The 25,682-nt window shown below is 36.9% G+C and overlaps 4 protein-coding genes, 1 non-coding gene and 1 pseudogene across 7 annotated transcripts; 4 read left to right on the forward strand and 2 right to left on the reverse strand.

The window, feature by feature from the left end:
- The first annotated feature begins 1,837 nt into the window (after nucleotides 1-1,837).
- LOC112289349 (putative small nuclear ribonucleoprotein F) lies at nucleotides 1,838-3,021 on the forward strand. The gene is made up of 5 exons (XM_024534503.3): nucleotides 1,838-1,960; nucleotides 2,202-2,289; nucleotides 2,456-2,493; nucleotides 2,607-2,671; nucleotides 2,801-3,021. Exons 1-5 carry the CDS (start codon nucleotides 1,955-1,957, stop codon nucleotides 2,865-2,867), a joined length of 264 nt encoding a protein of 87 aa, XP_024390271.1. The 5' UTR covers nucleotides 1,838-1,954; the 3' UTR covers nucleotides 2,868-3,021.
- Nucleotides 3,022-4,605: 1,584 nt separating this feature from the next.
- On the forward strand, nucleotides 4,606-5,997 carry LOC112289207 (uncharacterized). The gene has a single exon (XM_024534233.3). The coding sequence runs from the start codon at nucleotides 5,250-5,252 to the stop codon at nucleotides 5,847-5,849; it is 600 nt and encodes a 199-aa protein (XP_024390001.1). The 5' UTR covers nucleotides 4,606-5,249; the 3' UTR covers nucleotides 5,850-5,997.
- Nucleotides 5,998-6,041: 44 nt separating this feature from the next.
- LOC112289208 (uncharacterized) lies at nucleotides 6,042-9,140 on the reverse strand. 2 transcript variants are annotated; one of them, XR_016505811.1, is made up of 3 exons: nucleotides 7,442-9,140; nucleotides 6,919-7,214; nucleotides 6,042-6,681 (listed from the first exon to the last, which is right to left on the reverse strand). XR_016505811.1 is itself a non-coding variant. In XM_024534234.3 (2 exons), the coding sequence occupies exons 1-2, from the start codon at nucleotides 7,631-7,633 to the stop codon at nucleotides 7,083-7,085; spliced, it is 324 nt and encodes a 107-aa protein (XP_024390002.1). In that variant the 5' UTR covers nucleotides 7,634-9,140; the 3' UTR covers nucleotides 6,042-7,082. The 2 variants fall into 2 exon arrangements, 1 of the variants encoding a protein (XP_024390002.1); XM_024534234.3 differs by having other exon boundaries at nucleotides 6,042-7,214.
- On the reverse strand, nucleotides 8,015-8,086 carry TRNAH-GUG (transfer RNA histidin (anticodon GUG)). Its single transcript has one exon. It is a non-coding gene; the product is annotated as a tRNA-His (tRNA).
- A 651-nt stretch (nucleotides 9,141-9,791) lies between the features above and the next one.
- Nucleotides 9,792-12,506, forward strand: LOC112289508 (1-aminocyclopropane-1-carboxylate synthase 6-like; annotated as a pseudogene). Its single transcript, XR_016505812.1, has 7 exons — nucleotides 9,792-10,105; nucleotides 10,309-10,485; nucleotides 10,582-10,655; nucleotides 10,821-11,001; nucleotides 11,175-11,287; nucleotides 11,520-11,634; nucleotides 11,834-12,506. The product of XR_016505812.1 is annotated as a 1-aminocyclopropane-1-carboxylate synthase 6-like (transcript).
- A 1,921-nt stretch (nucleotides 12,507-14,427) lies between these two features.
- Nucleotides 14,428-16,360, forward strand: LOC112289193 (uncharacterized). The gene is made up of 5 exons (XM_024534197.3): nucleotides 14,428-14,611; nucleotides 14,947-14,971; nucleotides 15,160-15,234; nucleotides 15,526-15,630; nucleotides 15,801-16,360. The coding sequence occupies exons 1-5, from the start codon at nucleotides 14,607-14,609 to the stop codon at nucleotides 15,915-15,917; spliced, it is 327 nt and encodes a 108-aa protein (XP_024389965.2). The 5' UTR covers nucleotides 14,428-14,606; the 3' UTR covers nucleotides 15,918-16,360.
- The last annotated feature ends 9,322 nt before the right edge of the window (nucleotides 16,361-25,682 follow it).

Here is a 25,682-nt window from a genome sequence, read left to right on the forward strand (position 1 = left end):
AGTTATATAGAATTTTATAAAAAATATTTTTTTAGATGTTAATTGTATTATCTATTTGTTGAAACAACCATATCAATGATTGTTAACAATTTTTAATTTTTTCATAATATGCTATTTTTTAATCTTTACTTTGTAGCAAATTAAAGAAAAATTGCTGTCTTATTATTTGAATGCAATAATCAAGTATGATAAACTGCATAAAAGACTGTTCTAACTTAGTAGATTATTCAATAAATTGTATGTTGGTGCTCTAAGAATATTATACAATATCAGAGTTGAATTGTTTTGATAGATCATATCAAAAAAAAGTTTAATCACAATGACTAATTTTGTAATTAGACAGGTTGGTATTTTTAATATAAGTATATGATTTTACTGAGAAAAACAAAGATAAATAAGTTGTAGGATTCTAATTTTAGCACAATATTTTTAAAATACACTTAAATTAGAAGTTGAATTGCAATTAAAGATTTAAATTAGAATGACCAAGTACAAGATATAAAATGTGCCCAATCAAGTATTAAATTTAATTTGATGGTTTCTACCAAAGAGTGGATTTTAAAATCAAGTAGAACTAATTACATTGCATAGAGGGTATAAAATTAAATAATTATTATTTCTTATTCTACATGTTGGCTATGCATTTAGAAATAAATTATTTAGCATAATTTATGAAAGAATTAAATCAATATCAATGAATGACGATGATGTTTAAATGGCTAAAAAGATAATAGAAAAAATAAAGAAAGATGAATTAGATTTAGACTAGGTTGAACAAAATAGTTTCTAGATTTAAGAGCTAATAAAGAAGTATAAAATACAATGAAAATTATTTGTATACTTTACTTTTATAAAACACTTTTAGAATAAGTTTGTTCTTAGTAAATAATGTGATATAAAAATATTTGGAATATAATGTTTCTTGCAAGGCTAACTTTAAAAATCTGACATGCCAACAATACTTAAAGAAACTATTTAAAATAGATTATCACAATACATGTGTGTATATATATATAATTTAAAATTTTAAAAAATATTACATCTAAAAGAAATTTATAATAAAAATGTATTATTTGTGAATGGCTTTAGAAATTTAGACATTAATCATAAAAAAGAAGACAATAGAGATATGGTAACATAGTTTATTAATATAACTTATTCAAGATAGAATAAGTTATATATATATATATATATATATATATATATATATATAGATGTAGTTACAACATTAAAAGTTTGCAAGAGGTTTTTGCAAACTTTTAATGTTTTTGCAAACTTTTAACCTTGTGGTTTCTAAGATGCTTTTATGATACTTTCTTGGTAGTTGATATATATATATATATATATATATATACAAACAAGGCAATACTAAGGCCAAACTTTAGTCTTGTCATGATATTTCTTGTATTTTAGCCTTTGTTTAAGACTCTCTAGATTCTTTGTAATTGGCAATAACCATTGTAGTCTATTTCTATCATGTATCTATTGCTTATTTGTTTACTTTATTTCTTTCAATGATATAAGATTATATTTTACCCAAAACCCGTAATTGAAAAAAAAGGTACTTTTCAACTCAATTCGTAATCTTCTTCACACATCACGAATACTCACTCACTCACTGCCGAAAATATTCGACTCTAACAGTTAATACGTTGGGGTAAACGCAGCAGGAACGTTTACATGTTGCCCGGGGGAAGGTCCGGGTATCAAACGGTTACATCATCCAACAAAGAAACGGAGGAAGTTGAAGAGGATGAATGAATCGGGAACGAACGAATGAAGGAGAAGAGTGTAGACAAGGAAGAGCCCCCTTCCTCCGAGGTTTGTGAGTGTGAGAGTGAGAGAGTGCTGCCGCCAGCTTTTGCTTCAGCGCTGCTGCTGCAGATTGTTTCGCACCATTCTACATCATCATCGTCGCAGAAGGGCACTCGTTCCCTTTACTTGGCTTCTCGTCATGGCGGTAAGACGTTATTCAACCTCACTCCTTGCGTTATATATATATATATATATATATATTTTTTACAGCAGTCTTTTTTGGAGCGTTTTTTCATTTTGATTTCAATTATGATATTTACCTTTTCTACGTCGTTGCTTTTGTGGGTGTTGTTTGCATACTTTCTTATGACTTGTTTTTCGACAGATTGAAGTGAGTGTGATTATTTTTGTTTTGTTTTCGTTTTGTTTTGTGAGCTCTTGTGCAGACCATCCCCGTGAATCCGAAACCCTTTTTGAACGACTTGACAGGGAAGCCGGTGATCGTGAAACTGAAGTGGGGGATGGAATACAAAGGTGCTCTGTTTTGTTTCTTGTATTTGTTTTTATTTTGCTTTGTTTTTGTTAGCAATATGGTCTTATGGTTTTCGGGTTTTCCAGGGGTTGATTCCTTTGAATACATATGTATTTGAGGGTAATACATTTAATCGTGGCAGTTGAATGTCTGGTGTGGTGAGAACAGGTTATTTGGTGTCGGTCGACTCATATATGAATCTCCAAGTAAGTATCAATCCTGGAACTTTTTTTAGTTGTCAAATCCAAAATCAAAGTTGTTGTTGAATGATGATTATGGCTTTTGCCAGACCTAATTGTGGTTGGTGTGTGGCTACCAGCTCGCAAGCACGGAAGAGTTTGTGGATGGGGCATTCACGGGCAACTTGGGAGAAGTCCTCATCAGGTTCGTCTTCCAAATCTCCTAGGGTTCCGTTTACGTATTGCTGTATTCAATGTTGTATACCTGGACCTTCCAGAATCACATCCAGAGGCAACTTTTTGCTCTTGACCTAATTTTTTCTTGTATTTGCAGATGCAACAATGTCATGTATCTGAGAGGTGTTCCTGAGGACGAAGATGCTGCTGAAGACGATGATTGATAATTCTTGATGAGGCACTGTTTTAGGGCCTGTTCTGCTCCGAAGCTCAAGATGAAGCTGTCCATTTAGTTACTCGTTGTAATGAGTTAAGCGTAGCTTGTGCTAGTGAGCATGAACCACCGGCGAGCATTAATGGAATCATTGTTGCAAAGGACTTGGTGAGCGTTATGTGCTCTGTCTTTTATCAAACGTGTCAGTGGTTCTGGATTTTTCGCGGTCTCAGGTGCGACAGTCCTTTCGGTCCTTTTGGTAGCATGGTAGAAGTGTGAGGATTAGTATGGATATCCACCTCGACAAAATGGTCCATAATTTTGTGATGCATTGCGTATTTTACTGAAGGGCCTCAGTTGAATCTTACAAATATGCTCTTGTTCATTTTTTTGGATTTTTAAGAAAGTTTCTTTTACTGCCAGAAGTTGTTTTTGGCTCATTGTTCAGGTCCTCTAGTCATCCGATCTGGTCAGTACAATGTTTGTAGTGCACAAGGTCGAGGAAACCTTTCCTTGCTGAGAACTCAACAATTTCAAAGTCTTGAAAATTATCCTTATCATCCCTGGGTTGGATGAGTTGTGCCACTGATACCAGCCGGGACGAGAAAATCTGCTGCGGCGGTTTTATGCCTGCTCATATTACTTTTTTAATATGGACAGAATTTTTTAATCTGAATTTCTTTCAGCTTATAAAATACAAATTTTGTAAACAAACTTGTCACGCTTGTATCCTCTGCATATATCCACCTGCATACCTCCTAACAATAAAATCCTCATTAGACTGAACAAAAGTCAATTTCATTGATTTGTGGTTACATTAATGCATCCGAAACTAAACCTTAGCATAAGATTGCAAAGCAGACATTAACGGATACAATTGAATCCACAAGTAATTTAAGAAGCTACAAATGCGCACGTAACCGTGTTAAGCTCAGTACCTGTAAGATAATAAAATAGATTGTTTTAATGCATTATCATTGAGACCCACAGTTGTTAATACATACTTTTTAAGAATGTATTTTGACCACCTTATTTAGCCATTGTTGTTAACCCTTTACATCGCATTGCAAATGCTAGCTGCCTAACAACCAAGTCGTTTTGACAAATCTTTAACATGTTATTTATAGAAGTTGGCTTATAAAAACGTATTAACACTGACGAAACTAATTAAAACTAGAATTTTATCGTGACTTAGGAACCTCTTTACTTTATTCAATCATTTGCAAGCAATCAAATCACAATAATACATGACTTTACCATGTCTTCATTATCATCAGATAAAATATCAGATGACTAGCTATTTTGATTATGCAAAAAATGTATCTATACAGAACCTCATATATTTATACACACATATACACATGCTTATCAAATATGTTTTAGAATGTGATAAGTTCTCACTAAGAAAGAACCCACGTAAACATAAAAAATATATTACATTCTGTGCATTCTCTCACAGAATCCTAGAATGTATTAATTTATCAACTATGTATAATAATCGATGTCTGTTTCATCAAGCGCCCATGCACACAATGGAGATTTCACCCACAATGAATTCAATCGTCGAAGTAGTTGAAGAAAAAATTTAATTTCAAACCTTTCAACGAGAAAAAAACGAACATCCATCTCAAACAAAGTGACCAATTTCCATAAACCCCAAACACAATAGCTTCGTTTCGAGAACCCTTCACTGTCTGCATCTGCACATTGAGAACATAATTCGACGACTGCTTTTCGTCTACCAAATGCCCCCACAACAATCCACGAAATGAACTAAACTGGGAGGAATCTACGAAGTGTGTAACAATCTTGGATGTGTGCTGAGCCCTAGCGGCGCTTTGCGGGAAAATAGAGAGAGAAGGGGCCTCGTCGAGGAATCGGAGCTCGATCGATCGAGAGACGCTCTGCGTGGGCGGTGCGTGTGGCGTTTCTCGGCCTCTGTACGCCTCGTTCTGGCCTTCTCAACGGGGAATTGGAGTTGCTGCTCTGCTTTTCGGTGGGATAGTGGTTTTCGCCACTCCGTTTTTTCTTTTTCACATTTCATGTCTCATCGTGTAAAGCGGGCTCTTCTCGTGTGTGTCTCTTGTGGCGATTCCTTTTATATTTGAGGAGAGCGCATGAGAATTCCTTTGTGTGCATTGTCGACGTGGGTTTTGCGTGGTTGCTGGCTGTTTGGTGTTCGATCAGGGTTTAAGCTGAAATGGAGGGGTTCTAGGGTTTAGGGTATAAGGAGTGGCCATAGTGGGTTCAGTTTGGGGGAAGAAGAAGAGAGGGAAGGGTATTGATGAGAGAGTAGACTAATTTTCTTAGGGTTGAAGGGTTTTGTAATCATTTGCTTGCATATGTGATATTTGAGAACGAGCCTTGCGCAAGTGCAAAGTATTTAAGTGCAATGAGTCGGTTGTGGTCTAACTCGAATGCGTCCTCTTTAGTTCGATGCTTTCGGAATGTTGTGTCTCGCCCTTCTTCTGTAGGTCCCCACTATGAATCATCAAGGTCAATCCAGCCGGCGTCAAGGTTTTTCGCCAGCGCCGCAGCTGAACCCGATTACGATCCTACTGAAGCTAGAACAGCTCCCTCGGAGAAGATCCAACGGATTGCGGACGAAATCTCGACGCTCTCGCTCCTTGAAGTCGTGGATTTATCCACTTTGTTGAAGAAGAAATTAGGGTTGCCAGCAGGCATGGGAATGATGCCTATGGGTATGATGCCACCAGGAATGGGAATGCCCGCTGGTGGTGGTGGTGCCCCTGCTGCAGAGGAGAAGAAGCCCGAGAAAACTTCCTTCGATGTGAAGTTAGACAAATTTGATGCAGCTTCTAAAATCAAAATTATCAAGGAAGTGCGCACGTTCACTGCATTGGGACTGAAAGAGGCCAAGGAACTGGTTGAAAAGGCACCTATTGTATTGAAGTCTGGAGTTAGCAAAGAAGAAGCGGAGCAAATTATTGAGAAATTGAAGACCGTAGGAGCTACAGTTACGATGGAATAATACTTTGATAGGTGCTGTGGCACATCGCTTGTAAGTTTTTGCAACTTATATGAATTCTGCCTGTGTTTCGGTATTTCAATCGCAAGCTATCTTGCTCACAAGAGGATTTGCAACGAAGTACTGGGGTTCAGAGTAATTATTGAGTTTATATGCTTCCTTGTTGACAGTCCATTAATTTTTCTTTCTTAAAATGATGGTGATACTATTTCGTTCCGTTGGGTTCTGAATTTATTGCTGTGGATGTTCCATGTGGTTGGAATGGATTTAAGCAATAATTGGTGCTTTGAACAGCTTGTTGCCTTCTGCCTTATAGAATGAACCAAATGACTCACTCACGAAATAGAGGTGACATGCTGCCCTTTTGTCAGCTGAACTTTTATTCCGAATGTGTTCTAGAATTTGTTATATGTCAGTACTGATAAGAATACAGGCTATCATGGTTGGCACGAAATGCCAGTTTGGATTTCTATTTGCATAATTTTCGTAAGCTTTTGAATTGATTGAGTGGAGCAAGCTTGCCGTATCCTGAAAGGGTGGAGACATGCGCTATTTACTAAATGTTTCTTGTCGAGCTTTTTTCACCAACTGGAAGGTGAGTGTTGCTGGCGTCTAGACTTCGGATCAGTAACTACACTATGTTGGTCTATGCTTTACAACTCGATCCTATTTGTGGAACTGTCTACATGCTACACTTTCGTGTCGGAAGCTTACCCGCTCAGTCAAACAAGTCCCATCCTTGAGATTGTTCACATCAATGAGGAACACCTGTTGAAATTATCGGCGAATTCAATAACATAGTCGTACCCAAATTGTGAAACTCATCATGATAACCCTGGACACAACCAAAGCATGAAATTGTGATCTGTTAAGGAAGTCTTGTCTCATATTGTTCAAGGTGTCACCACGAAACAAGCTTGTTCTTCTCTTGTACATTCGGAAGCTGCGTTGTTCCAGTCGCTTTTGCAACTAAGCTTAACAAGAAAACTTTAAGACAGAGTGAACACAATCATATGCATCAAACGTCGATGCTTGAGTTCATCTTTATTGACAAGGCAATATCGCGTGTTACCATTGTCGTCGGGGCTGCTAAATTATTGTCGGGGCAATCTCTGCCGAAGCTCGCCAATTTCCTGCTGTGTCAAGGGACGACGATCCTGCAAGACAAGATTCTCAACTTCCATTTTTGTTGTCTGTGTTTATCATGTCTCGTCAACTCCCTCATCTCAAACCGGCTCACCCCCCAACCAATTCGCTGCTCCAATCGCTCCAAAGAATCTGCAGGGGAGGATGGCAGCTGCCGGTCCATGTTGCGCATGCTAATCTCATCAGGGTTATGTCCAGCATTGTTGGTACGACTCGATTCATCTGCATCAACAGTAGAACGAAGATGGATGAGGCCAATCATGGAGCCATAGCCATAATCTCCATGCTCTAAGCAATCTTTAAAGGGACTCTAACTGTAACTAGAAATCGCAGGAGACTAGTTAACAGGCGCAAATCCCCCGTGCTTTCGAACTTGCATTAGAAAGGAGCTGTCGTTGAAAGGGGGTCTAGGGACAGTCCGAGGAACTGATCTCCTGTCAGACTGACACCTTCTGGTCTTCAAGCGGTCCTGGTTTCGAAATCTTCAGTCGAGTAATCTTGTATCCCTGCTCATTCATCCCCTCGTGAAAGGCTCTAGCGTACCCATGATTGTTTTGCCTTGCACTTTTGTTCCACCATTTGCGCTTCAGAGGAGTTCCACTTCGGGGTGTTTCAGGGTACCCGAATGGCTGATCTGCCATCTCTAAAGCTATGGCCAGACCCACAGAAAAGCTTAATCGAAGCTGCCGAGACCGTCAACCACGCACCAGAAGACACACGAGTCCAGAAGAATGAAGTAAAACAAACACCTTGAAAAGCTTTCAGTAAGATGCTTAGACCCGCTGGAAAATGTTTTATGACTACGTTCGGAAGCAACGACAGGAGTTGCGTACGGAATTGACGGCTATGACTGCCAGCGGAGAAGTTTGAACTTAACTTCAACTGAGCACGAAGCTTGTGACACCATACGTTACCTCTTATATTCTGTTAGAGCAGGAACAACACTGAACCCAGACAGTCCTGAAGATACGACAGCACTACTAAGAATACGTTAATGAGGTAAAAACGAGATAAGTAGTCTCTGTGGCTGCTGGGATTCGAGCCCAGGTCTCCACGGCCACAACGTGGAATTCTCACCACTAAACTACAGCCACTTTGATGTCTATGTGTGTACATTTCATAATATTTATATATAGTAATTATAACGAGCCCATATAATTAGATCGGATAATTTTATTTCGGAGACAATCCTGTAATGTTGTTGCGAAGCAAATCGAGGTTAAACTGGGCGGTGGAATGCACTTTCCTAATTCTAAAACAGGGCTTTTCAACGAACAGTGAATCTGTCTGTAAAGGTTCCATTGGCTGTGAGGAAAGTGTCCACATAGGGGTGCTGGCGAATTTCGAAACGAGTGCGTGGCGCTACATGTCGGTGGCCTGAAATTCGTTTCATGCTGTTCCTGGTTCTGAATCAGTGAAGTAGGGATTTGAGAAAGGCTGGAGAGAATTCGTGCTGCATACTCAACCAGTGGGATGGGCACAGACTCACCTCGAGCAACTGGAATAAAAACTTCAGTAAATGCATTGTGTTCAGAGCTGTGTTCGTCGCAAACGGAAAGAGGTTGTACAAGCTATTCCACGGAGCAGAACATTCCACTTCAACTGCAAGAAAACGCGAGCTTACAAATATGTGATGGAGAAGAGTCGGAGGGTTTAGGGTCAAGGGTTCTGAGATTCCTTCTCCGCTTTCCCGTCAATGACTGTACGCTACCGTTCGTTTGCATGCGATGCCCATCCAGGATGCCAACTAACTCCGTGGTCACCTTCCAACCTTGACGGTTACTTTGTGGTATCACCCTCGTCTCTTGTTGACATTATTTTATTACACCTGCAGTCTAAAACACAGACATTTTTTGGAACGTTTTCCTAATAGTCTTCTGATGGATTTGATACAAATTTGAAAAATTATTTGTACATGTGTACCTTCAACTTTTAAATCTGATTACTTTGTGCCTTAATCCTGTTGAAATGGTTTCATGTGTTGGTATTTCGTATCATGCTCGTCAGGTTAGTCTCTTCCCGAAGCATAATCGGAGGAGAACCTTGCTTCTTTCAGCTTATGTTTCAATTTTATTTTGTAGCACTTTTCTAGAGTCACTCTACCACGACCTGCAAACGTAGTGAATAACCTCGGTCATGCAATTTGATATATTCAGTTTGCCATGTTTTGGATCTTCCATTTGTGACAATTTTGTGTCAAGATCAGCATTAGTTTCCTAAGCACTTGGGTGCAGGATGAATTGGAACTATGCATCTTCATACAAATGCAATGTGGTGTGTTGGAATGGACAGATGGCCACAGCCGAAAGCGTGCTGTCGTTCGATCTCGTCCATGAAAGCCTACTCCATTGAAGAATTAGGCTCGTCTGGAAATGATTAAATCAAGATACATAAAAGTTCCTTGCGAGTACCTCAACGCCCATGAAAGTTCTCTGCATCATTCGAGAAATGGCATTCCGCAGTCTCTCACATCCTCGAAAATTCCCATACAAACCAACTGTAGCAGGAACTTCCCTACAGTTCCTGCTCTTGCTGATTTTAAACCGTCGATGTCAAATCATGCAGATCGCAACAATAAAGTTCAAATAGCAAGGCTAACTTACAAAGTGAACCGTATCTATAATTATATATATATATATATATATATATATTAGACTTACGCATCCAAGAGTATGCTAGATGATACAATTAACATGAGTAAAGGAAGTTAAAATCACCGTATCTTATGCTTAATTGTTTCCAGGTTGATCCGAGCCATATATGCATCTCTAGTGGTGTTACAGCGTAAGCACCCATAGTTCACTCTACGATAACTTGTTGTGAAGCACTGATCGGTTTCTTGTTGCAAGTTTTTGGGTTTTTCATTTCAGTCTGCTCTATTTTCGGGCTGAGTTCTGCAGTGCACATCCTTGGGCATGGCAATTAGTACAGCTGTTATGTTGTTAATGTTCTTTGAGCAGCTGAGAGGTATTTTTGTGTATTTTTTGTGTTTCACATTATGTTGTAACGACAGTGTCTTGGATCTCTTCTTCTTCGCAACCTGTAATGCTGGCGACGGATGCTTGATACCAGCATCATACTTTCCCGCCTTCGACAATGACATGTCTATTCGGGTGAATCTTTTGCGACGATTTTTACTTCTTAGAAGGGAGATTTTCACTAACTCAGACGATGTTCCTATCTCCACATGAGCCCCTTCGTTCTCCTTAGTTGCTTCCCTTCCATGCCATGACCAAACCTTTACTTTGTATCCTTGCGCTTGCTACAGCAGTGTGAAATATAGATTATTTATTTATTTCTTGCATTGTTATTGCAGAATGACGTCATTTCTATTCCAGTCCAACCAACTGATACTCGCTCTTACACCCTAACTTCAAAAGAGATGGAAGAGGCTGTACTGGATGCAGAATCGAAAGGCATAACTGCTCGTATGCTGCTAGTGACAAACCTTGGGAACCCACTGGGCACCCTCTATCCAGAGGCAACCCTCAAGGTGTTTATTTAACACATTGGGTCTTTCTTGAATGTGATGTTGGTGAGCAAGCCTAGTTGTACTTCATGCTCATTTCAAGCGTATATGTATGAGCAGGAGCTACTTCTTTGAGCTGTTGAACGAGGTCTACATGTACTCTCAGATGATATTTATGCCAACTCCAAATTTGGGTTCGTGGTTGGGCTTCGAGGTATTTCATGCGCAGTTTTTGCAGTTTTTGGTAAATTGGATTTGCTGATTTTCTTTAGATAACAGCTGAAGTAGCTACATACGTCATTATCTGAAAGAGTAGCCTGTTGTTCAGACTTCTCAATCCAAAAACGTTCTTGGTCTAGGCCCTCTATGGACGAGTTTGTGAGTATGGAAAAGGTTGCGAAGAATGCTTTTGCGGAGGGCCTTCTATCTGCTCAAACTGCTGCTGAGCTGGTCCACACTGCCTACGGCATGAGCAAAGACTTTGGAATGAATGGGTTTCGTGTGGGTTGCCTTCACACAAAGAATAAGGATCTGCTTGAGGTGAGGTTTCCTTTATTTTGTTCTTTTTTAAGTCTCTTTTCTTGAAAGCTGAAATTGTTGAAAGAAATCCTTCCTACATTTATATCCCGGAATGAAGCCGAGTTTATTGGGTTCCATTAGTGGTAATGCGTTTGTCATGAATGCTATCTAACCTTAGATGTGGTGGAATACAGTTTTGGCAAAATATGGGCATGTTTGCCGCAGTTTCAAACGACACTCAGCATGCCCTGGCTATCATGCTGGAAGATGAGAACTTTGTTGATACATACGTTCAGGAGAACAAGAGGTCTGTGATTTATCCTGTAAATATCGAGGTACTCTTTTAAAATGTGGAAGTGGCGCACAAGTATTGAAGTTTTTCAAGTGCAGGTTTCAGTGTTTTGTAGTCATTTTCCCATAAAATAGTGATTGAACCTCCTGAATACTGCTGTGCGACTTGCCACATTCTGTTATGAGTTGATGCATATATTTGTGCCAGCACATTAACGGATGAAGTGGAATTGTGAGTGGCGCTTCAGGCGATTGAAGAACTATGAAATTTTGACGAAGTCTTTTGAGGCAGCAGGTCTTCGGTACATGCCTGGATGTGCAGCTATGTTTGGCAGGATTGACTTGAGAAACCTTCTAACAGAGGTATGTGAACCTCCTCATAGCATGGAACCCACATATTTAATAGGATAACGTCAATTTTCATCATAACCTAATAACAGTAATAATTTTATTAGACGTAGGATTTGATGGTAAGATTTCAAATACAGTATATGCTATGTGTAGCTTTGTTTAGCTCGTAATCTAAGCAGGTTGACGAAGTTGTATTGAAACCTCTTTGCAGCCCACCTTTGAGGCAGAAGACCATCTCTGGAAGGAAATTCCGGATGAATCTCGAATAATACTCGCGCCAGATATTGAAAGAAATTCGTTGTTCTATCGCTTAATTATATGATGAATTTTTTAAGGCTGTTGTTTCATAGAGCCACCTGTAAAAGCCCATCTTGATTCCATGATCCGTAAATCATCTGGTCTGCATGAAGAGTTCAGCTCGAGCAGGTTAATAGGGCTTGTATGTTCAGGTTGAGCACACTGACTGAAATATTCTCACTGGCATTCAGGTCAAGCATGCCATTACACAGAACCAGGTTTCTTTCGGGTCTGCTATGCATCAATGGCACCGTCAAGCCTTGAAATAGCATGTGCACGGCTAATTAGTTCTGCAGGAAAGAGGCGACGGAAAAGGAAATCTAGGAGTGGTGGTGCAGATGTTGATAATAAAGTGGGGAGTGAACATTGAATTATGAAAAGAGATTCTTTGTTTACTGTACTTTCTACTAGCCACATTACAGTAAGGCCATTACTTTCTACGCAGCAGTGAAATATTTGTAGGCACCTTTGTGTGTAGTTGAAAGCATATGTGATGGTTAGAATCACTGCAATTTTGACAGTTAATACTAAGATTTGTCTTGTCCTTGTTAAATAACAGCCTCCGTAATTTTCTCATTTTGAAAATTTACACTTCTACCGAACTAACTTCAACTGGAATCTAACACTGGAATAGTTTAAAGTTGAAAAAGTTGACACTTGTTGTAGGGTTTCAAAGTCGTCTTATAATCAAAAGACAGATTAAATTTTGAATGGGAAGAATAAAAACATATCTTCTCATGTTTCACCACCACATGAATCTTTAGATAAGTTGGATATTAATGAGGCTAAAAAGTATTAAAAAAAAAATAATATTCAAAATTTCAAAAATCAACAATCCACCACAAAAACATCAGCAGTACAGTAGCTATACAAAGCAAATAAACAAAGAAATAATGTCTACCAAAACTTGAGTCTTTTAGGTAGAAATATCTAAACTTGTCTAGAGTAGTTTATTTTGTATTGTAATGATTTTTCAGATACATGAAAAAAATCTCTTTAAAAAGTATTGATTTTGAATGATATCTTTTGAAATTATCTAAAATTGATTATGTCATAAGTTAGCTAATTAAGTGAGTTACATTCTTCAATATTATACATTGACCTTTTGGACTTCAAAATGGTAGTATTGATGTTCATGGTGTTATAAAGTTATTACAATAAGTATAATAGGTAAGTTATACAAAATACAAAATAGAAGACTACTAGAGATTTTACTTGTACGAATGAATAAATATGCAATTAATTACTTTAATTATTTATAGAAAATTACATAGTTGGTATGTAGTTCAAATCATCAGTTGTTTTATTTGGCTCCTCAAAATAATAGACAGATTGAATATACTTAAATTCATGTAATTCAAGATTGATTTTGCTTGGTATACACATGAATTATTGTGTATGATTGTTTTGCAAAAAATCGTCCATTTTTTTAATGTATGTTCACTTATGTAGAAAATATTTCCCTACTATTTTCTAACAAAAAAACACTTGTTTTGCAATACCGTGTTAGAAATGTTCTTTTGACATAGATTGTTTTTGGAATATAATATTGAGTACAACAAAAAATACAATATTGTTTAATAGTCATAAAAAAACTTAATCTAATTTTATGGGTAAATTTTAAAAGATTCCATATACATCTAAATATAAAAAAAATTGTTAATTTACATATTTTATTTTTGAATAAATGGAATAAAGCGATTTATAAAAATTTCAACACGTGTTATTCTACAAAGGTATTCATAATTTTTAATATGAAATAATTTTACAAAAATTCATTAAAATAAAAAAATAAAAAATAAAAATGAAATAAAATAAAAACTTAAAATTTTAACCTCCAACTTCATTAGGCTCTTTGTAACTAAAAAAAAATGAACATTATTAACGTTTGTTACAACAAGGTATAAATTTCAAATACATTCACAGATTCATTGCTTAGGCTTTAACATTCAAAGTTTGATAGTGTTTCTAGAAATTAAGATACTATTTCATTCCAAATTCAAATTACATTAGCATAAAATTAGATTAAATTTTTTAAAAAGGAAGCTCCTTTGACAGTTTTACTTCAAAAATGATTATGTTAACATCAACCATGTTAATATTTTTTTGATCCAAAGTGAAAACAAAAATCCAACTCAAATAGCTATGATAAGATTTTTGATTTCACTTTGGATCAAAAAAAATATTAACATGGTTGCAAACAAAAATCCAACTCAAATACCATATTTGGAACTTGCACACCAAAACAAAACCCAGAAATAAAAAAACATAGTAACTTGAACGGCAATGAAGCAAATTAATGAAGGAAGCTATTGATGAAATATGAAAATATGAAGAAAACACATCGCCCCCGGAGACGATCTGAGAAACCTTCATTGTTACCCGGGTGTATATCCGAGAGGGGATGGGATCCGGGCGGGTGAGAACGGGTTGAAGACCCGGGTAGCGGGAAATGCGAGACCTGAATGAGGCTGGTGTTTCTGAACGGGAGGTTTCGTGCAAGGAAGGGAAGGGCTCTCTTTGTTGTCAGGCTCCTCCGCTCTTCGACGCCGTTCTCCTCCTCCACGCTCGTCCTCGGAGCCCAACTCCATCGCTGCTGCTTCCTGCCTCTACAGCCCCGCCCCTGCTGCTGCTGTCTTCGAGAATACCAAGTTGCAGACCCTGCCTGCTTATACAACTCCGCAATCATGAGGTACTGCTATCAATCGTTTCTTGCTCTCCGACTGTGGTGGTGTTTTGGAGTTTTGTTGGAATGGCGCTTCTGGGGCATGTGTTTTCTCCTAGCTGGTGTTATAGAGAATATCAGTGTTGTTTGCGTTTTTTTTTTTCTGCTTTTATGCTTATTGATGGGGTTTTGGTTTTTGTGCGATGATCCCGACACAGAAGAAAGTCCGCTGGGGTTTAGGGTTTCCATGTCGTTTTGTTATTAACGTGGGGGTTTTTGCAAAATTTTGGTTATCGGATCGTTGAGGGCACCTTTGTGGGTTGGTTGCTAACTGTTGGATTGCGGTCTGTTTGTTGTCGCAGTGCAAGGCCGATGGAGGAGGACACTGTAAGCCTCTCTCTCCCTCTCGCCCTCTCCCTCTCTCTCTTTTTCTAGGGTTTTTTGATTATGCATAAGTTGAGCAATGGCGGGGGTCTATGCTGAGTAGAACATCTACTATTAGGAACATTCCCCTGTTGTACGGAGTTATGTGTTTAGATCCACTTAATTTGTAAATCGAAAATTGCCGTGTACAGGAAAAGACGGAGGAGGAGGAGTTCTCCACTGGTCCGCTGTCCGTCCTTACGATGTCTGTGAAAAACAACACTCAGGTACGTGGTTGTCATGCTGGGAAATTGTTTTAGCATTTTGATTTCGAATGACAGTCGTGAGCTGTATATTCTATATACACATATTGATAAGGAAGTGTGCGATAGTTGTAGGCTTATACAGCCTATCCAGATGAATGTCTAGACACAAACAGATATTGGTTTTGGCCTTCTCGGCGCTACTATTTGGTCTGGTTCACCTAGTGAAGTTCACACATTTATTTTTGCTGCAAAGCAGGGTATGGAGATAATCTTCACATGCATGGTAAACATCTGTGTGTGTATGTGTGGCAGGTCCTTATTAATTGCCGAAATAACAAGAAGTTACTAGGGCGAGTGAAAGCGTTTGACCGTCACTGCAATATGGTTCTGGAAAACGTGAAGGAGATGTGGACAGAGGTAACGGTTAGAACCTTGTTCATTTGTCCTTCTATATTATCTTGTTTTTGCCACTACTTGTTGTACTCATAAACGTCGCGAACTGAATACCATCGTCATCTGCAACGTCCCTCAAAATAAGATTATCACATGATTTAATCTCTATCATTCTCACATGATTTTGGCTTCAGGTACCCAAGGCTGGTAAAGGCAAGAAAAAAGCTAAGCCTGTGAACAAAGATCGTTTCATCAGTAAGATGTTTCTGCGAGGGGATTCCGTTATCATTGTCTTGAGAAACCCCAAATGATCTATTCAAGCCTGAACCAAATGGGAGGATGTGTAGTGTCATGTATAGTCGAAGAGAGCTGTGACCTACTGAACAAATGGGCTTCTATTTTGAAACTGAATTACTTTCCAGAGGTACATGCGTAATAGATGCCAAAAGATTCACGATTTTTTCTTTTCTTTTCTTTTTTTTTCTTATTACCATTAGAGGCATTATTTTTTCCAGTTTGATTTTCCAGGCCGTGTGCCTCAACACACCGTTCCCGTTTTTGCTCTCTTCAGCTGACACAAATACAGTTCGGGTGATCTGATTTGGGTGTAGCCTGTTGGGATACGGAGGCGTACTATCAGGCTCGCTAGCATGTGTTCACGGTGATACATCTTTTATCCTTGTTGGTTATGACATGTTTGCTGGCATAGCCATCGAAGTAGTAAGAACACATTGCTTGGTGAGTTAAGTTTCAATGCGTCTACAGTGTTGGATGTTTTGTATTGCATTCTTGCTTCGAAACTGCCGGTGGAAGGCCAGCAGTGGCCTACATCAAGTGCAAGAAAGAGTAGAGATAACTTGTTCGGCAGTTTATTAACTTGAAACTTAGGATCACATTCTTGTTCTGTTTTCGCAAGTTTGACAAAGAATCATTGGTTTTCACAACAGTTTCTGCTCCACTGAGAAAATATGTTGACCTCACTGACCAATGGAAGATTATACTTTCTGTATGCGTATGCATCATACTTGGGGTTCGTAGCATTTTCTCGTGTGTAGTATAGTTGTGGTAGTAGTTGATGTGTACGCTCTGAAAAATGTTATACGATGAATTGAAGAGAACTGTTTACCCTACTACTGTAACATGCAGCATTACAATGCACAGCAATCTGGAACACCGCTTTTTATTTCTTTTCTGTTCCTTGAAAGAAGAAAGGGAAAAATTCGATTTCATTACAGTAAGTTTCTTTTGGGGACGGCTAGCACCGATCCCTATACTACCGTAATACAATACCACAATATTCCTTTGCCACTGACCCTAGCACTCCCATGGGCAGTGTGGGTAGAATCCAAGATTGGTATTAGTCATCCATGTGTGAAGCTGAAGCAAAACTCCTTGCACTTTTTCGGTCATAAAAGCCCTTAAAAGACATCAATCGAAATTATAGTTGTGGTTAGTGAGCTACAATTATCCGCTTAGCCAATAACAAAATTAAAGTATCTTTTGATTAGTAATATCTATGCTCTACTTTCCTTAGAATCTGCAAACACTTTCTTAGCTATCTTGGATTTTGTTGTAGATTAACAACCAATTTTAAAGAAGTTTTATTCCAAAGCTTTTAGCTTACAATAGACTTTAAAAAATTGTGCCTAACCAGAAATAAATTATGAAACATATATATATATATATATATATATACATAAATAAGACATCCAGAGTATAACACTGAGAAAAAGAAGTTTTTTGATGGGCCGTGAAGAAGGGAATGTGAGGAACTAGGAGAACATGGAAACAGAGGACATGGGAACAAGGGGGCATGGATGAACAAGGAGATGGATACATGTGCCAAAGATCATAGTGATTAACCGCACAAGTTTTTGCTAGTATATATATAACATAACACAACAATATCAACTATACTAGTACTTCTTGAAACATTTAATCATTTAAAATATCAATAAATCAAATTTTGTTGATTTTTAAGAATAAAAATTTATTCATGTCTTTATTTTCTAATAAAAAATCAAGTAGTAATTCAACAATTTTATTGATATTCTTTTGTCCAATTGTTGTCCTACTAAAAAACTAAAGTTTGGAATTAATATTAGATTAATAGTACATTTAAAAAATCACTAGATTGATTTTAAAGCACCACGCTTTGCAAAAACACAAGTGTCTAAATAATTTATTTCACTTTACATGTTTCTCTTATCCTTTAATGGAAATTATTGAATTAATTGCATATTAGCTTACAATTTGTTTTTCTTTTTTTTTTTCCTCTTTAGTTACTTTATCTCTTTTGATTTTCCATCTTGTCTTGATTTTTAAAATGTTAAGTTTAAGTCCTCTTCAACGATGATACCATACATAAAGTTTATTAACAAGTCCATCAATTTCTAATGTCGATTTTTGTAGAGTGATTATTCTAATTTTGGTAGACTGAAAGCAAAATTAGGGATTTTTTCATCTATTTGTTCAACATATGTTTGCTCCACGTTCATTACAAAACCTACTTTCTTTGCTGAACACCTTTGTTTAACACTTCAAATGCTCTCACATTTCCACAATATGATCCAAAGTAAAACATTTAACTCTTCAATTCTACAGAGCTTGGAATCTTTCCAATGATTCTAACACTGTCATCCAACTAATATAGATTAGTATTTTTATTTTTTTCTCAGAAGTATATTGTTCCACGTCAGACTTACACAATAAAAGAAAAAGGGGGGGTAGAATCAGGAAGGTTTTGTCCCACACACAATAGGAGATTCCAACAATACTGCATGCATGAAGAGGAACTCACGCAATCCTGTGAGTTGTTTGTCAAGGCCCCACAAATGGATGACGAATGATTTGGATCCGAAGTAGTTAAATATTAACACACACACACACACACACATATATATATCTATATATATATACATGCATACCATATGGAATTTAATGGGGTACAATTATTGGACCAAACCCTAATGCCAGCAAGGAAGGCACCAACCTCCACGTATTAGTACCCGTATTCCCCACCCCACCCCTGGGCCGTTTCCAGGCCAGCAAACCAAGATGTCCAAGTCAGCAACCCAAAACGTTCCAGGTCAGCACACCATGCAATGAATCACTCCTCGTCAGAATACTTTAGAATGCGGCTCTATGATTTTAATGCCCAGGTGGCATCCCACGTGTCGCCTATCTTCGAGTTGACTGTTTCAATTATTGACAGGTTGGCAGAGACACTCACGCCACGTGTCATACCCTCTTCACACCATCATGCATCGCATAAGACAAAGCTCAGTTGACAACTGGAATTTGGACTGTGGCTTTGGGAATTGTAAACCGGAATCCAATTTTCTCAAAACCCTAAATTCATCCGTCCATACCAGTAAAACCTAATTCACCAATCCTATTAAACCATAATTTAGCAAAACCCAGCATGAACCAGAACATGGGGCTGGTCCCATGATGCCACGTGTCACCGCTGGCCTGCTGGCATTCTCAACGCCCACAGATTCCTGGAATTGTCCACTTGGCAGTTCATTTTTGCATAGACTAAAATTGTACACAAAGGATCTTTTTAGTAAAATCTAGTTTTGAATTTAAATTCTACAAAAAAATTAATCTGTGAAAAATGTGAAGATATAATAATAATAATTGTAAAAAAAAGAGCAGTTGGAAGCAAATGCACAAACAACAAGATTTTAATTTGAAGAAGAATTGCCAAGAACTATGTTTGATAATTAATTAAGTTTTTATATGAGATGTACCTGTAGCTTTTTGTTTGTATATTTTGGATTGGAAGTATTATTTGATGGTGTTGTTGTTATAATTAAGGTGGGTTAATGTTGCAACAGTAATAATGATTATACAAATGGGGCCAAATTGCTGTATCACATCCATTCAGAGTTTTTGATAGTAACAAGACCCAAGAGAAAGTGGGGCACTTAATAGTAATCAATAAAAAAAATTATACACATGTTGCATGGCATTGTGATGAGGTACAACTGTGATTATTGTTATCACCACAGATTGATGTGGAAGTAAACTAATGTTGCATGATACTGACATGTAAAAAATGAAATAAAATAGGACTTCCATCCAAATTTACATGAATATGAATAAAGGATCAAATACAAGTAGATTAAGTAACTCGAAATAAACCCTCAAATAAATGATAGTAGACTCATGTGAAACACTATAAAGACAAAACATTCTCTGTGGATATTATCTAAAAAGAAGGGTAAGCATACTGGTGATAGTCTACAAGATCCCAATTCTTGAGTTACGATATTGTGCAACAATCTACTCCCTTGAAGTAGAAATTATTCATATTTAAGTTTCTCTTTATAGCAATAGTAGCCAACTCGACTTCAATTACAAACTTATTAAGAAATAGTGGTTTTAAATACCATATTAATAGCAATAACGGTAATAAAGATATAATAATAATGTTATTATAACAATATAAGAATGTTGCCATTATTACAATAATATGGTATTGTTACTATTGTTACAGTACTATAATTTTATCACTATTAAAGTACTAAAACAATAATTTCATTACTATTATTCTCAACCATTGTAATGATAGTACTAATAGTAATCTAATCCAATGATTTAATTAAATTGAATTAAATTTTCTCCAAATCTCTTTAGAAAACACGATTTTTTTACTTGTTTAGTTTCAGTTAACATCAAAGTTTTTCTTGGTGAAGATTTTTATTTTATTGATTAGTGTTTTCAGATTTTTATTTGACCTTTTTCTAAATCATGTATGTAATTCTTTATATGTAATAATAAGCAAAGACAGGTAAATTCATTGTATACTACCAATATCCAGTGTGTGTATATGTATATAATTAAAAGGAAAGCAAATTTCCTAATTTTCAACGTGGTGTAGAAGTACTGTCTTCAAAATGTTGTCTATGGTATTAAATTGGAAAATGAAACATTTTTATCTTGTTAGTGATATTAATATTTAATGTCTTTCTACTTAAGAATAAGATATTCAAATAAATATATTTTTTCTTTTACTTCTTGTAATTGGGTGGAACATTATCCAACATAAAAAAATCTGATACATTGTCATTACAAAGAAATCTTGAGGTGATTAGTGGAATGGCTGTGACTAAAATTTAAAGGATAATCCATTGCAAAATATACATTTCTCCAAATTATCAATTTAATTTTATAAAATGATATAATGAAATAAAATTTTCAGGTTGTAAATTACATGCCCAAACAGTTAGAAATAAATAATGATTAATTCTAAAATATGAGATCTGAATTGATTAATTTTTTAAGAGCAATTTCCAGTTGAATTAAGGTTCACAACAATGTTAAAAACTAGGTTTATTTTTATAATCCATTGGACCAATCTCTTGAAATACAAAAATTTCAAGGAAAATCAGATAATTTACATTTATATTTTCATATTAATTGTTATTTTTTATGTTTATTTTTTAAAAAATTACCATTCCCCAATCTTTCTAAAATTAAACCTTTTTTGTTTCAATGCATAAAGAATCAATGTTTTATTTTTAAAATCTAGGCAATATAGTTTTTTGCTGTCATATGAGACAAACATGATATCATTAAGCAATACTATTATTAATTTTGTCCCTCCATGCATTCATAGCTATAGACTAATGTCATACAAACCTAAGAAGATCAACTTCTTTGCATTCTTTCTACTTGTTCCATATATTACTTTAACATAACTTATATGTAACTAGTAAGATACATGCCTATTTGGTATCTATAATAGCTAGTAAAATATGAGATGTCATCCCATTTATGTTAAGTAGATCAAGAAGAAAGTCTAACATAATCAACGGAAATTGGTCTTGATTCCATTGAAGGCAAGCCAATCAACAATAATATGTATATATATATATATATATATATATATACTTCTACATGCGTTTTACTTACTCAATGCATATTTTATGTATAATATTTTGAGAAAAAAAATTCTTAATATGCCCTATTTCAATCTGAGTATCCATTCTTATATAGTTAGTCATATTAATGGCTACTATGTTATGGATGTTTGCTTGAATTTGTTATATTTCTTCATATCGGAAAAAATAATGCATTTGCTTGTATTATAATATAAAGGGGTGAATTTTCATTTGATATATATATATTCTCACTTACTTTCTTTCTATAAATCTCTTAATTGTCACACATAGGTTATATTTCTATGCATTGTATATTATCTAGGTGGTGGCTTCTCATACTTTCAATTTGCTTGGTAATAAGTTGAACTCAGCCTTAACTTTTACAGCTATAAAGAAGTGCTTTTCATTCCATACTTTGATATAGATATGCATGCTTGAGTAATATAATTAAAAACTATGATATTAAAAGAAAACCTTGTGCCAATCAACAAAATAGTGAAATAGTACTGTAGGCTACAACTCATCAATTCTTTGAAATTTTGAGATTGCTTAATATAATTTCTAAAAGAATTTTTTTGTATGATGTAGTAATTTGATTCCAAATTGTGGAGCCTCAATGATTTTGGTGAGATGGTAAAGTGAAGTAGTGAAGATTGAGTAGCCATCTGCTCAAATGTAAGGTTGAAAGCAATATAACCAATACTATAATAGGAGTTGGAGGTTTGATTGACCCAGTTCAAGCATCTTAATGATCCATTTAGTCATTAACACTGACATAATATTTTCTAGGTGAAAGATATTAATTCCTTCTTTTGGTCTTAGTTGACAACATTGCACCTACCTTACTTTTGACCACGATTGTTCCATGTTTCCCAAGTCTAAGTATGTCCCTAACATGGTCTTAATTTTCGATATACCATTCTTTGTCTCCCCCCTCTTTCTACAAAGATAGGAAGAAAAATGGAGATGACATCAAGATGATGTTCATCAATGTTCACCATTAATGCAAGTCGTGCACAGACATGTACGCTTCTTCTTTATGCATGCTTCGAAGAACTTATTCACGTCCTAAGACTTCAAAGATAAGCCAAAGAAAGAACCAAACAATTTAGTGACAACATCATGATCTCTTCATGTTATCCCCAAGTGATCAGTCCAAGGAGGTCGTAGAGTGCCATTGAGTGCCATTGACCAGCCACCAAATGATTGAGATGGGGAATGCTGAGCCTTGTTGGGTGTAGTACTGAACATGTTCTTACACCCCTCTTTGTTAATAGTTCAGTACCACACACACACACACACACCAACTCACCTCACTTGACAACAAAGCTTTTCAACTCACCCCTGCTGAGGAGGAGGGGAACCACTTCCTTTGCTTCCTTACTTGGATTCCCACACTCAGCAGGCAGGGGGCATGAAAGAGAGTTGGTTCATGTCTGGGAGAGGGGATAAGAAAGCTTGATAAACATACACAAAACACATTACATTTGTGAGGAGGAGCAAGCAGCAGCAGGAGGAGTAGAAGGAAGCCAGCTATGGGGCTTCCAAGTGCACAATGGTGTGTGTATATATGTGTGTACAAATGGGTACCCTAAATCATGGGATGGATGGGTTAGAGCTATAAGTCCTCCCTTGATTGATTGATTGCCACAGCTCTACCCTCCCTCCTGGAGTTTATGTCTACAGGATGGATGGATGTGAATGAATACTTTCCTGGCAGCGTGGATGGATGAATAGTGAATAGAACTAATACTGCCTAATGTGTCCTTTTGAATTCCAACTGCAAGGTCCTGCCTTGGCTTGAGACTTTGTGTGCTGGAAAGAGCCTCTCTCTATGTCAGTTTCATTATAGGCTTGCTTGGTATAACTGCCTATGTTCCCCGAAATTAATGCTTAATCGTTTTACCGAATTGGGGCATAAATCCTCCCAGAATGAGGATTAGATTCGAGCATAATTGGCCATCCCCATTCAATTAGCATTCTTCAATCTCCTTCTTTAGAATAAACTGGAACTTAATAGCATCGACGATTGTGCCCTAAAAAGGCCTTGGCATGGGTCCGTTTTCCCTCCATCCAGCCCCACAGTGGTGGCGAGACTAATAATTGACATAATTCATCCAACTATTCCTTTCTGTGTTTTTTTTTTTATTTTTTAATTTTTTTCATACGATGTTTCCATTTCGATGATATCAATGTAATGAGTGACGGTATTCATTCGATTTTATTCATTCATCTATATTGAGGATGATGGATGACGGGCTCTCTCTAATGCTGGAGCTCTCCGTCCTGAACAGAGTCAGTCAAAAGCTGGGACCTTTGAAAAGCCCCTCTGTCGCCGACACTTTTCACGGTTTGAAAATTGTTTCTGTAAGAGCCTGGAGGGTTCCGTGATACCGACACGGATGGATGTTGTCCTGGGGCAAGGGTCGTGGTCACCAGCTGAATCATTCATCCGCCTGGCGTTCATAGGCTCCAAACCTTTGTTGTTAGCCAACATCTTTTCAACATTAAAAATTAAAAATTTGTAAAGTATTTATTTATTTATTTATTCTTTGACCATATGTTTGAGGAGCGAGATTATGGAAATTTTCCTCTTTCGGAAATTGAAAATTGCTGTGAGGCTACTGGATCCTCAACCTAATCCAAGCTCAAATGGAAATCGATATCCCAACTCCTGGAACTTCGATTTGAACATAATCAAAAAAACATTCCTGCAATACAATTGAGTGTGTGTTTGTGTGTGTGTATTTATTTATTTATTTATTTATTTATTTATTTTTACAGTTTTTAGTTTGTTATCGAAATAAAAATAAAATATTTGTTAATTGGACATAGTCAACTATTCCTGCCAAAAGAGACCCAACACTGAACATGCAGGGTGGTTGAACCTTTACACCAACTAATAAATATGAACCCAGTGCACCACAGTTATGCACCCTCATAAAAAAGCACTATTTGTCTTCCCCTTTTCAATATATGTATATATGTATATATATATATATATATATATATTGTCACTTTACTTTTTTCTTTTCTGTCTTTCTCCAAGAGTATGTTGTTTGTTGTATCTTTCTGTCTTTCTCCTTGTAGAAATAGAGTTTGGTACCGTGAGTTTTTCTAGTTGAAAGTACTAAAATATGCATATTTTGTGATCATGAGGACAGAGGTGTGACCTGTCCAGAGGATGTCACACACACACACACTCCCATCAGCACCAAAAAAAAAGGTTGGGTATTTTTGAACTGCTAAAACTGGGTGAGAGCATCAGGATCTGCTGAAAGAATTTAATTCAAATATGGATGATAATCAGTACCCTATATTTCATCCAACTATGATACAACCACAAAATTGTGCCAAGGAAAAACCCATTCTGTCCTCTTTTGGGAGATGGATGATTTATCTCTTCATCCTTTATTTGTCCTGTCGAATGGCTTTGAATGTAATCCCCACCGCTCTTTGCTTCACATGTTAAGACCATCAAACTGATAATTTTGGGTTTCTGATCCTGAGTAGGCTTTTGGGTATGGTTTATTAAAAATACGAAACCTAATCCAGATTAAAAAAGAAGAAGAATCTTGTTGTCTTTTCCTTGCCTAATGAAGACCAAGATAAGAGAATCGGTGTTGATAGCACACTCTACAAGTCCACGGATATGAGGGCGCTACTCAAGAAAAATAATAAAATAATAAAATAAAATTCTACAAATTTAAATCAACAATCCAAATATAGAATCGATGGTTTTCTTCCCTTTTTCTTTTTCCATAAACTTGGCGAAAGCGTGATCTTCTTCTCATCTCCTCGTCAAACAGAGAGGCGACGAAAGTGAACATTCACACGGATGAATGAAATTATGATAGCTCACAACACACAACGCCATCACCACACCCCCAGAAAAGACGTGGCGAGGTGAACTGAACTTGCTATGGTCCCAAAAGGAACGACGAGTCTAAACATACATCCACGAACTCAACGTTCCATCCAAAAGTATCACTACATCTATCCATCAATCCACACCGATTCTTAAACCAGTCAGTTGACGAGCCGCTTCGTTCACCCTTGGCAACAACGTGCCGAACGAGAACGAGAACGACGACGACGTGAAGAAGAACGAAGAACGAAGGGGGCAGAGGAAGGGAAGGGAAGAAGGTCCAGGGCCAGGAAGGGAGCGCCAAAGGTACGTGTGCT

Source organism: Physcomitrium patens, chromosome 12 (assembly GCF_059467195.1).
Source record: "Physcomitrium patens ecotype Gransden chromosome 12, ASM5946719v1, whole genome shotgun sequence".
NCBI lineage: Eukaryota > Viridiplantae > Streptophyta > Bryopsida > Funariales > Funariaceae > Physcomitrium > Physcomitrium patens.